This window comes from Bos indicus, chromosome 9, assembly GCF_029378745.1.
Source record: "Bos indicus isolate NIAB-ARS_2022 breed Sahiwal x Tharparkar chromosome 9, NIAB-ARS_B.indTharparkar_mat_pri_1.0, whole genome shotgun sequence".
Taxonomy (NCBI): Eukaryota; Metazoa; Chordata; class Mammalia; order Artiodactyla; family Bovidae; genus Bos; species Bos indicus.
This window is the reverse complement of record NC_091768.1, coordinates 67711728-67724980: the sequence shown is the minus strand read 5'-3', so window position 1 is coordinate 67724980 and position 13253 is coordinate 67711728. Positions and strand designations below refer to the sequence as shown.

General features: G+C 37.0%; 1 protein-coding gene across 2 annotated transcripts in view; it reads right to left on the bottom strand.

Moving 5' to 3' along the window:
• The window catches only part of LAMA2 (laminin subunit alpha 2), a 694677-nt gene that overhangs the window by 186685 nt on the left and 494739 nt on the right, over positions 1–13253 (bottom strand). For both annotated transcript variants that reach the window (XM_070795552.1, XM_070795553.1), the window contains exon 31: positions 11498–11584. In XM_070795552.1, the coding sequence (XP_070651653.1) occupies positions 11498–11584 (87 nt within the window). The remainder of the gene's footprint in view (positions 1–11497; positions 11585–13253) is intronic.

The window sequence follows — 13253 nt, the reverse complement described above, 5'->3', positions numbered from 1 at the left end:
AAGCCCAAGTAAGTTGGGTAACTTTTAAGAGATGCTGACAAGACTATATGCTCTGATTTACCAGCGATGGTCCCAGATTGCCTATTGTCCTGGCGTAAGTGTTAAAAACAGAGTCTCTCAGTTTCCTGGATAACACAATAAATTATATATATATGTAGTTCAGCCTAAATATAATCAACAGCTAGCAAAGTAATGCTCAAAATTCTCTAAGCCAGGCAACAGTACATGTTGCCTGGCTTGTACTCCAGGCAACAATACTCCAATCAACAGTACATGAACTGTGAACTTCCAGATGTTCAAGCTGGATTTAGAAAAGGCAGAGGAACCAGAGATCAAATTGTCATCTGTTGGATCATCAAAAAAGCAAGAGAGTTCCAGAAAAGCATCTACTTCTGCTTTATTGACTATGCCACAGCCTTTGACTGTGTGGATCACAACAAACTGTGAAAAATTCTTCAAGAGATGGGAATACCAGACCACCTGACCTGCCTCCTGAGAAATCTGTATGCAGGTCAAGAAGCAACAGTTAGAACTGGACATGGAACAACAGACTGGTTCCAAATTGGGAAGGGAGTATGTCAAGGCTGTATATTGTTACCCTGCTTATTTAACTTATATGAAGAGTAAATCATGGGAAATGCTGGACTGGATGAATCACAAGCTGGAATCAGGATTGCTGGGAGAAATGTCAATAACCTCAGATATGAAGATGACACCTCCCTTATGGCAGAAAGTAAAGAAGAACTAAAGAGCTTCTTGATGAAAGTGAAAGAGGAGAATGAAACAGTTGGCTGAAAACTGAACATTCAGAAAGTTTAGATCATGGCATCTGGTCCCATCACTTCGTGGAAAATAGATGAGGAAATAGTAGAAACAGTGACAGACTTTAATTTTTTGGCTCCAAAATCACTGCAGATGGTGACTGCAGCCATGAAATTAAAAGATGCTTGCTCCTTGGAAGAAAAGTTATGACCAACCTAGACAGCATATTGAAAAGCAGAGACATTACCAACAAAGGTCTGTCTAGTCAAAGCTATGGTTTTGCCAGTGGTCATGTATGGATGTGAGAGTTGGCCTATAAAGAAAGCTGAGTGCTGAAGAATTGATGCTTTTAAACTGTGGTGTTGGAGAAGACTCTTGAGAGTCCCTTGGACTGCAAGGAGATCCAACTAGTTCATCCTAAAGGAAATCGGTCCTGAATATTCACTGGAAGGACTGATGCTGCAGCTGAAACTCCAATACTTTGGCCACCTGATGCAAAGACTCATTGGAAAAGACCCTGATGCTGGGAAAGATTGAAGGCAGGAGGAGAAAGGGACAACAGAGGATGAGATGGCTGGATGGCATCACCGACTAAATGGGTATGAGTTTGTGTAAACTCCGGGAGTTGGTGTTGGACAGGGAGGCCTGGCTTGCTGCAGTCTGCAGGGTTACAAAGAGTTGGACACAACTGAGTGACTGAACTGAACTGAAGGATGTTTGTTCAAGAGGCAAACAGAGAAGGAAGACAAGAGACAGTAGGAGATTTAATCCAAAAGTTGTAAACACTAGCCAAATAATCCTGGACCATCTTTAGTGGCCTAGAACTGTAGAAATTTGCACAGCTGACTGTGAATGTTAATTCTTCCTGTGCTGGTTAGAAAAAGCAAAGTGAGAAGAAAATTATCTGTAACATTAGGTTTTTATGCATTTATCATTTTAATATTTTATTTCCAATGTTCTATTACAAATGCTCAATAAAGTATCATTAAATAAGTCCACTTAAATTGTTTCTTAACATTTGCTGGTGAAAGAATTCCATTCCAAACAGGTTCAGATCGATTAAATGTTCAAAGAGTTTATTATAAGAGTAACAGAGATAAAGCATGGGTAGTGGTTTCTATGATACAGGGACACTCAAGACATTTAAGCAGCTTTAGACCTGATGAGTTTGGGCAGGTCATAAGGTGATTTAAATCATTTAAGATGCTCTCAGAAGTGAAACAAATTTATTTGGAAGGTTACAATAAAAATTTAAGCAAGACCTTTAGTTTAATTTAGCTGAATAAAAGTAATTTTTCAGGGAAATACAGCCTGATCATTTATATGTTAGAAATGATGAATGTGGAGTGATAACAACATTTGAGAACTGCAAAAACTATTCAAGCCATTCCCATTTGATAGCATATAACCCTGCTCATCTCTATGCTATACAAACTGTTAACTCTTATTGATTAAACATTTATGGATAATAAACATATAAATTTTCTATAATCACTCTAGCTAAGGACAATAATTGTCACTTCAGCATACCCTTCCAATCTCTTCTATATACGTGCTTTTATAGATAGTGGAAACTCCAATTTATAAATGTAGCTATAGTATCAAACTTTTTTCATAAATTATGCCAGATAATCCTCTTGGTGTCCAGGGATGCTTTTAGTTGTCCTCCTGCTGGTGTTTACTGGGGCATGAAATGGATATTAGGCTAAGCATGAATACTACAGCACATTGGTGGACATGAAAAAAATATATATATATTCAAATTATGTATATATCTCCACAAAAAATAGCAATATTTTGGATTTTGCCTGCTTTTAGTTATTTCATTGCTACTAATTTCTGTGCATGAAAATTGTGAATGTTTTATATATATACTATATATATATGCAAGTAGTGAATATTTTTTGTGTTTAGAGTTACATAATTATTGAGAAATATATTTTGCAAACTTATAGAAACTGCACTGGACTTTATAAACATATGTTTAACTATTTAGTTATCTATTTACTTCCATGGGCTTCCCAGGTAGCTCAGCTGGTAAAGAATTCTCCTGCAATGCAGGAGACCCCGCTTCGATTCCTGGGTTGGGAAGTTCCCCTAGAGAAGGGATAGGCTACACATTCCAGTATTCTTGGGCTTCCCCGGTGTCTCAGATGGTAAAGAAACCACCTGCAATGTGGGAGACCTGGATTTGATCCTGGGGTTGGGAAGACCCCCTGAAGGAGGGCGCAGCAACCCTCTCCAGTGTTCTTGCCTGGAGAATTCCCATGGACAGAGGAGGCTGGCAGGCTATACGGTTCATGGGGTGGTAAAGAGTCAGACACAACTGAGCTGCTAAGCACATTTATTTCCATTATTAACATATCATTGCTGGTTATAGTAAAAGAAGATTCTTAAATGGTTGATGATAAAATTAATATTGGTTTATATTTGCAAAGAGATTCATAATTTAAGAAAGCTCATAGAAGAATTCAGCCAAGGACTGGATAAAGCAAGAAATGGAGAAGAAAGGATTCAAGCAATGGTGTGATTCCAGGTAAGTCTTAGCCCAATCCAGGGAAAGGTCTGGAGTATAAATAACATCTCAAGATTTGTTTAACTTTGGGGGAAAGGAGCTGGACTTTTGTACTCACACACTGATGAGTTACTGGACCACTAGACAAAGGGGTTGGGGTAAATCTCGGGCCTTTTTGCCTCTCCTATGGGAGAGGAGACTATGTGGGTTCTCAGATAGGGTATCCTCTACATACCTGATCTTCACAATGTCATTGTAAAGTAGGTACAACATGAAAAAAAAAAAAAAAAAGAACTATTCTGATATTATACACAACAAAAGTGGGGCCCAGAAAAGTCTGCGGAGCTCAGTTATGTCCACGATTCTTTATAAAACTTTATATTGCTATCAATTATGCTACAATTGTCATGTGTTTAAAGTTAATAGCTAATATTAGTTGCTCTTTGTTACTTTATGAATAATACAGCCTACTAAAATGGTGGTGATAAATTTGAGTATCCAAGATAGTACTGACCTTATAGAAAATAATGAATCCAGAAAATGTAAATTACACTCTTCCTAGACAGTCAGTCTAGAACTTTCTTTTTTTTCCCCCACTTAACCTTTATTTCTTTTCTTTTTTAAAAATAAATTTATTTTAAATGGAGGCTAATTACTTTATAATATTGTGGTGGTTTTTATCATACATTGACATGAATCAGCCACAGGTATACATGTATCCCCCCATCCTGAACCTCCCTCCCACCTCCCTCCCCATCCCATCCCTCTGGGTTGTCCCAGTGCACTGGTTTCGAGTGCCCTGTTTCATGCATCAAACTTGGACTGGTGATCTATTTCACATATGGTAATATACATGTTTCAATGCTATTCTCTCAAATCATCCCACCCTCGCCTTCTCCCAGAGTCCAAAAGTCTGTTCTTTATATGTGTCTTTTCTGCTGTCTCGTATATAGGGTCGTCGTTACCGTCTCTCTAAATTCCATATAGATGTGTTAATATCCTGTATTGATGTTTTTACGATTTACTTCACTGTGTATAATAGGCTCCAGTTTCATCCACCTCATTAGAACTGACTCAAATGAGTTCTTCTTAATAGCTGAGTAATATTACATTGTGTATATGTACCACAACTTTCTTATCAATTCGTCTGCAGATGGACATCTAGGTTGCTTCCATGTCCTAGCTGTTGTAAACAGTGCTGTGATGAACATTGGGGTACATGCGTCTCTTTCAATTCTGGTTTCCTCAGTGTATATGCCCAGCAGTGGGACTGCTGGGTCGTATGGCAGTTCTATTTCCAGTTTTTTAAGAAATCTCCACACTGTTCTCCACACTGGCTGTCTTAGTTTACATTCCCAACAACAGTGTAAGAAGGTTCCCTTTTCTCCACATCCACTCCAGCATTTATTGTTTGTAGACTTCTGGGTAGCAGCCAGTCTGACTGGTGTGGGATGGTACCTTACTGTGGTTTTGATTTGCATTTCTCTGATAATGAGTGATGTTGAGCATCTTGTCATGTGTTTGTTAGCCAACTGTATGTCTTCTTTGGAGAAATGTCTCTTTAGTCCTTTGGCCCAGTTTTTGATTGGGTTATTTATTTTTCTGGTATTGAGCTGCATGAGCTGCTTGTATATTTTTGAGATTAATTCTTTATCAGTTGCTTCATTTGCTATTATTTTCTCCCATTCTGGAAGCTGTCTTTTCACCTTGCTCATAGTTTCTTTCACTGTGCACAAGTTTTTAAGTCTAATAAGGTTCCATCTGTTTATTTTTGCTTTTATTTCCATTACTCTGGGAGGTGGGTCATAGAGGACCTTGCTGTAATTTATGTCAGATGTAATTTATGTATTTTATGTTCTGCCTATATTTTCCCCTAGGAATTTTATAGTTTCTAGTCTTACATTTAGATTTTTAATCCATTTTGAGTTTATTTTTGTGTGCAGTGTCAGAAAATATTCTAGATTCATTTGTTTACAGGTGGTTGACCAGTTTTTCCAGCACTGCTTGTTAAACGGATTGTCTTTTCTCCATTGTATATTTTTGCCTCCTTTATCAAAGACAAGATATCTTTGACACCTAGGTGTGTGAATTTATCTCTGGGCTTTCTAGTTTGTTCCATTGGCCTATATTTCTGTCTTTGTGCCGGTACCATACTGTTTGGAAGACTGCAGCTTTGTAGTATAGTCTGAATCAGGCAGGTTGATTCCTCTAGTTCCATTCTTCTTTCTCAAGATTGCTTTGGTGATTCGAGGTTTTTTTGTATTTCCATACAAATTGTGAAATTATTTGTTCTAGTTCTATGAAAAATACCATTGGTAGCTTGATGGGGATTCCACTGAATCTACAGATTGCTTTGGGTAGTATGCTCATTTTCACTATATCAATTCTTCTGATCCATGAACATGGTATATTTCTCCATCTATTTGTGTCATCTTTGATTTCTTTCATCAGTGTTTTATAGCTTTCTATATATAGGTCTTTTGTTTCTTTAGGTAAATTTATTCCTAAGTATTTTATTCTTTTCATTGCAATGGTGAATGAGATTGTTTCCTTAAATTCTCTTTCTGCTTTCTCATTGTTAGTGTATAGGAATGTATGGGACTTCTGTGTATTCATTTTATATCCTGCAAATTTACTATATTCATTGATTAGCTCTAGTAATTTTCTGGTGGTGTATTTAGGGTTTTCTATGTAGAGGATCACGTCATCTGCAAACAGTGAGAGTTTTACTTCTTTTCCAATCTGGATTCCTTTTATTTCTTTTTCTGCTCTGATTGCTGTGGCTAAAACTTCCAAAGCTATGTTGAATAGTAGTGGTGAAAGTGGGCATCCTTATCTTGTTCCTGACTTTAGGGGAAATGTTTTCAATTTTTTGCCATTAAGGATAATGTTTGCTGTGCATTTATCATGTATAGCTTTTATTATGTTGAGGTATGTTGCTTCTATGCTTGCTTTCTGGAGAGTTTTTATCATAAATGGGTGTTGAATTTTGTCAAAGGCTTTCTCTGCATCTATTGAGATAATCATATAGTTTTTATCTTTCAATTTGTCAGTGTGGTGTATACATTGATTTGTAAAGAAGAATCCTTGCATCTCTGGGATTAAGCCCACTTGGTCATGATGTATGATCTTTTTAATATGTTGTTGGATTCTGTTTGCTAGAATTTTGTTGAGGATTTTTGCATCTATGTTCATCAGTGATATTGGCCTGTAGTTTTCTTTTTCTGTGGCACCTTTGTCTGGTTTTGGTATTAGGGTGATGATGGCCTCATAAAATGAGTTTGGGAGTTTACCCTCCTCTGCAATTTTCTGGAAGAGTTTGAGTAGGATTGGTGTTAGCTCTTCTCTGAATTTCTGGTAGAATTCACCTGTGACGTCATCTTGTCCTGGGCTTTTGTTTGTTGGAAGTTTTTTGATTACAGTTTCAATTTCCATGCTTATGATGAATCTGTTAAGATTTTCTGTTTCTTCCTGGTTCAGTTTTGGAAGGTTATACTTTTCTAAGAATTCTTCCATTTCTTCCAAGTTGTCCATTTTATTGGCACATCGTTGCTGATAGTAGTCTCAAGATCCTTTGTATTTCTGTGTTGTCTTCTGTGATTTCTCCATTTTCATTTCTAATTTTGTTGATTTGATTCTTCTCCCTTTTTCTCTTGATGAATCTGGCTAATGGTTTGTCTATTTTATATATCTTCTCAAAGAACCAGTTTTTAGTTTTCTTGATTCTTGCTATAGTCTCCTTTGTTTCTTTTTCATGTATTTCTGCTGTGATTTTTATGATTTCTTTCCTTCTACTAACCCTGGGTTTCTTCATTTCTCCTTTTTCTGGTTGCTTTAGGTGTAAAGTTAGGTTATTTATTTGATTTTTCCCTTGCTTATTGAGGTAAGCTTGTATTGCTATGAACCTTTCTCTTAGCACTGCTTTTACTGAATCCCATAGGTTTGGGGTTGTCATGTTTTCATTTTCATTTGTTTCTATGCATATTTTGATTTCTTTTTGTGATTTGTGAGTTATTCAGAAGTGTGTTGTTTAGCCTCCATCTGTTTATATTTTTAATAGTATTTTTTCCTGTAGTTGACATCTAATCTTACTGTATTGTGATGAGAAATGATACTTGAAATGATTTCAATTTTTTTGAATTTACCAAGGCTAGATTTATGCATCAGGATGTGATTTATCCTGGAGAGTGTTCTATGTGCACTTGAGAAAAAGATGAAATTCTTTGTTTTTGGGTGAAATGTCCTATAGATATCAATTAGGTCTAACTGGTATCATTTAAAGCTTGTGTTTCCTTGCTAATTTTCTGTTTGGTTGACCTATCCATAGGTGTGAGTAGGGTATTAAAGTTTGCCACTATAATTTGTTACTGTTAATTTCCCCTTTCACATTTGTTAACATTTGCCTTACATATCAAGGTACTCCTATGCTGGGTGCATATATATTTATAATTGTTATATCTTCTTCTTGGATTGATCCTTTGATCATTATGTAGTGTCCTTCTTTGTCTCTTTTCACGGCCTTTATTTCAAAGTTAATTTTATCTGAAATGAGTATTTCTACTCTTGTTTTCTTTTGGTCTCTATTTGCATGAAATATCAATTTCCAGCCCTTCACTTTCAGTCTGTATGTGTCCCATGGTTTGAGGTGGTCTATTGTATAGGGGTCTTATTTTTGTATCCATTCAGCCAGTCTTTGTCTTTTGGTTGGGGCATTCAACCCATTTACATTTAAGGTAATTATTGGTAAGTATGATCACATTGCCATGTGCTTTGTTGTTTTGGGTTTGAGTTTATAAATCTTTTCTGTGCTTCCTGTCTAGAGAAGATCCTTTAGCATGTGTTGAAGAGCTGGTTTGGTGGTGCTGAATTCTCTCAGCTTCTGCTTGTCTATAAAGCTTTTGATTTCTCCTTCATATCTGAATGAGATCCTTACTAAGTACAGTAATCTGGGCTATAGGCTATTTTCTTTCATCGCTTTAAGTATGTCCTGCCATTCCCTTATGGCCTGAAGAGTTTCTATTGAAAGATCAGCTGTTATCCTAATGGGGATCCCCTTGTGTATAATTTGTTGCCTTTCCCATGCTGCTTTTAATATTTGCTCTTTGTGTTTGATATTTGTTATTTTGATTAAGATGTGTCTTGGGGTGTTTTGCCTTGGGTTTCTCCTGTTTGGGACTCTCTGGTTTCTTGGACTTGGGTGGCTATTTCCTACCCCATTTTAGGGAAGGTTTCAACTATTATCTCCTCAACCATTTTCTCATGCTCTTTCTTTTTGTCTTCTTCTGGAACACCTATGATTCATTTGTTAGGGTGTTTAACATTGTCCCAGAGGTCTCTGAGGTTGTTTTCATTTCTTTTAACGTTTTTTTCTTTTTTTGTCTCTGCTTCATTTATTTCCACCATTTTATCTTTCACCTCACTTATCCTTTTTTCTGCCTCATTTATTCTACTGTTGGTTCCCTCCAGAGTGCTTTTGATATCAGTTATTACATTATTCATTATTGATTGACTCTTCTTTATTTCTTCTAGGTCCTTGCTAAACATTTCCTGCATCTTCTCAATCCTTGTCTCTAGTCTATTTATCTGTAACTCCATTTTGTTTTCAAGATTTTGGATCATCTGTACTATCGTTATTCTGAATTCTTTTTCAGGAAGACTCCCTATATCCTCTTCTTTAGTTTGATTTGGTGGGCATTTATCATATTCCTTTACCTGCTAAATATTTCTCTGCCTTTTAATTTTGTTTAGATTGCTGTGTTTGGGGTGCCATTTTGTAGCCTGGAAGTTTGTGGTTTCTCTTTATTGTGGAGCCTGATCCCTGTGGGTTGGGTTGGACTAGGGGCTTGTCAAGGTTTTCTGGTCAGGGGATCTTAAGTCTTTGTTCTGATGGGTGGAGCCCTTCTCTCTGGAGTGCAGTGAAGTGTCCAGTAGTGAGTTGGGTGTCTATGGGTTTGGCATGGTTTTGAAAGCCTGTCTTTTAATGCACAGGGCTTTGCTGGAGAATTATTGTCGTTAGTGTTCCTGCTTTGCTGGAGAATTACTGTCATTATGTCTTGCACTGGAACTTGTTGGCTCTTGGGTGGAGCTTGGTTTCAGTGTAGGTATCGAGATTTTTGGGTGAGCTCTTTTCTATTAATTTTCCCTGGAATCAGGAGTTCTTTGATGTAGAACTGTGTTTCTTAACTTGCTATTTGTATTACAGTTAGCATTCCATTTAATAATTACAGTTCAGTTCAGTTCAGTCACTCAGTCATGGCCAACTCTTTCCCATGGATTGCAGCATGCCAGGCCTCCCTGTCCATCATCAACTCCCTGAATTTACTCAAACTCATGCCCATTGAATCGGTGATGCCATCCAGCCATCTCATCCTCTGTCATCCCCTTCTCCTCCTGCCTTCAATCTTTCCCAGCACTGGGGTCTTTTCCAATGAGTCAGCTCTTTGCATCAGGTGGCCAAAGTACTAGAGTTTCAGCTTCAACATCAGTCCTTCCAATGAACATCCAGGACTGATCTCCTTTAGGATGGACTGATTGGATCTCCTTGCAGTCCAAGGGACTCCCAAAGTTCTACTCCAACAACACAGTTCAAAAGAATCAATTCTTCAGTGCTCAGTTTTGTTAATAGTCCAACTCTCACATCCATTCATGACTACTGGAAAAACCACAGTTTTGACTAGATGGACCTTTGTTGGCAAAATAATGTCTCTGCTTTTTAATATGCTGTCTAGGTTGATCATAACTTTTCTTCCAAGGAGTAAGCATCTTTTAATTTCATGGCTGCAATCATCATCTGGAGTGATTTGGAGCCAAAAAATATAAAGTCTACCACTGTTTCCACTGTTTCCTCATCTATTTTACATGAAGTGATGGGATCAGAGGCCATGGTCTTTGTTTTCTGAATGTTGAGCTTTAAGCCCACTTTTTCACTCTCCTCTTTCACTTTCATCAAGAGGCTCTTTAGTTCTTCACTTTCTGCCATAAGGGTGGTGTCATCTGCATATCTGAGGTGATTGATATTTCTCCTGGCAATCTTGATTCCAGCTTGTGCTTCTTCCAGCCCAGCGTTTCTCATGATGTACTCTGCATAGAAGTTAAATAAGTAGGGTGACAATATACAGCCTTGATGTACTCCTTTTCCTATTTGGAACCAGTCTGTTGTTCCATGTCCAGTTCTAACTGTTGCTTCCTGACCTGCATACAGGTTTCTCAAGAGGCAGGTCAGGTGGTCTGGTATTCCCATCTCTTTCAGAATTTTCCACAGTTTATTGTTATCCACAGTCAAAGGCTTTGGCATAGTCAATAAAGCAGAGATAGATGTTTTTCAGGAACTTTCTTGTATTTTCAGTGATTCAGTGGATGTTGGCAATTTGATCTCTTGTTCCTCTGCCTTTTCTAAAATCAGCTTGGGCATCTGGAAGTTCACAGTTCATGTATTGTTGAAGCCTAGCTTGGATAATTTTGAGCATTACTTTACTAGTGTGTGAGATGAGTGCAATAGTGTGATAGTTTGAGCATTCTTTGGCATTGCCTTTCTTTGGGATTGGAATGAAAACTGACCTTTTCCAGTCTTGTTGCCACTGCTGAGTTTTCCAAATTTGCTGGCATATTGAGTGCAGCACTTTCAAAGCATCAATCTTTAGGATTTGATAACTCAACTGATAACTACATACACACATTATTAGAATTTGTAAAAATATGGTGAGAGGAAGCCTTTAAATAATATTTTTTGTATATATGTTGAAAAGGAGAACCAATTAACACTTTAATATTTGGACTGTGCTAATTAAGAATGCTTGATACAATTTATATTCTGAACTTTGTATATAATTGGTGATGTAGTGCCAGAGTTCTCAGAATAGTAACATGCATGTAGTAAGTGCCCACCAGTATTTCCCAATGAACTAGAATTAGAATTATGTATCACCAGGCTTTTGTTATTGTTAACTACACATAACATTTTGAAATTGATTTATTTGTTCTTGTAAAATGCTCTTTTTCTCCCTTCCAATCTATATTAGGGTGTGTATGTATATATATATGTGCTAAAATATAAACTTTCTTTGGGTAAACTCTAAAGATAGAAAAATACTTTTGAAAGCTTATAAACTATGAGAGAACATGAAAATGACATTGTAAAAATAATGAATACTTTTCTACTATGATCCTTTGTTATACGATCTCTATGCATCATTGCCCTCTATGTCTCATAACTGTTCGTACCTTTCACAGTACTTTCCTTCATATCCCCGTGGGCAAGCTGTGCAGCGGTAATCATCCAGGCCTTCCATGATACAAGATGGGCTGAAACTGAATCAGAAAAGAAATAAAGATTGAAAAAGTCATTTGACTTATTTATTTTTATAAATTTAAGCAATGCTATCTAATATCTAGATGATTGGAACTGTTTTTTGATGGTTACAAATGTCATATTTGTAATTATAAGTTCCTATTCAAGGGTATGGAGAAGGCAATGGCATCCCACTCTGGTACTCTTGCCTGGAAAATCCCATGGACGGAGGAGCCTGGTAGGCTGCAGTCCATGGGGTTGCTAAGAGTCAGACATGACTGACCGACTTCACTTTCACTTTTCACTTTCATGCATTGGAGAGGGAAATGGCAACCCACTCCAGTATTCTTGCCTGGAGAATCACAGGGACGGGGGGGCCTGGTGGGCTGCTGTCTATGGGGTCGCACAGAGTTGGACACGACTGAAGCGACTTAGCAGCAGCAGCATTCAAGGGTAATGGGCTTCCCTGGTGCCTCTGTGGTAAAGATTCTGCCTGCAAAAAGATGTGAGTTTGATCCCTGGGTCAGGAAGATCCTCTAGAGAAGGAAATGGCAACTCACTCCAGTATTCTTGTCTGGAAAAACCCCTTGAACAGAGGGGCTTGGCAGGCTATAGTCCATGGGGTTGCAATGAGTCAGATATGACTTAATGATTGAACAACAACATTCAAGGGTAGGATATCACAACTAAATATTACTAATAATAGTTAACAAATAAAGTAGGTTGTTTCTTGATGAATTAACAATGCATGACACTGACCATGTTAGAACTGTGAAGTTTTAATAATTATATGACAGTCATGAAAATATCAAACATCCAGAAAAAGGGTGCTATTTTTCATGAATTAAAATAAAAACATGATGAGAATTCCTGCATATTTGTCAGACAGTAGAATAAGTATTACTGAATATCTTTCAGGTTAAAAAAAATGGGGACACAAAAGCAATTTAATTTTTTTATTACTTATCCCAAATTGCCATTGGCATTTCAATGCATTAAGTGTGAATAGATGTTTCACTTAAAATAAAGACTGTCTTTTGTAATTTACATATGGATTTCAAACTACGTTTTACTTTAAATACAAAATAATGTGATCTAGTGTAAGGAAATAAGACAGGAAATCTTTCTGTATGAAAATTAGTAAGATGTTCTAACAATTTCTAACAATTTCCGGTTTCCCTATTTCTGTTAATGACTACCATTGGAGCACAATTTGGCTACAAAGCCCTGGCTTCAACTCCTGCCTTGCCTAAACCTGTCATATCTAATTAGTTATCAGTTCTACAGAGTCACATTCAACAATCTATCTTCTTGTGTTTTCCTCACATCCATCCTTTTGTCTCTATTTTTGTTGCTATTACCTTTTTTCAGGTTCTAATTATCTTTTGCCTAAACTAGTGCAATAGCTTTTTAATTAGTCTCTTTGCTTTTCTTATCTTCCTGTTTCAGTTCATTATGCTCAATTCCATCATAATAGTCTTCCTAAATTGTGGCTCTGATCACATTAATCTTTTAAATAAAAATTTGTAGTGTTTCCTCATTACATAGAAAATTAAACAGCAATTTCTTAGACTGGTATTCAAGGATTTCTACAGTATGGCCTCCATTCTATTATTCATTCATCTGTAATTATAAAATTCTATTTGAACCCATGCTCCAAACTCTTACTGGTTCTTAAAAGTGATTTGT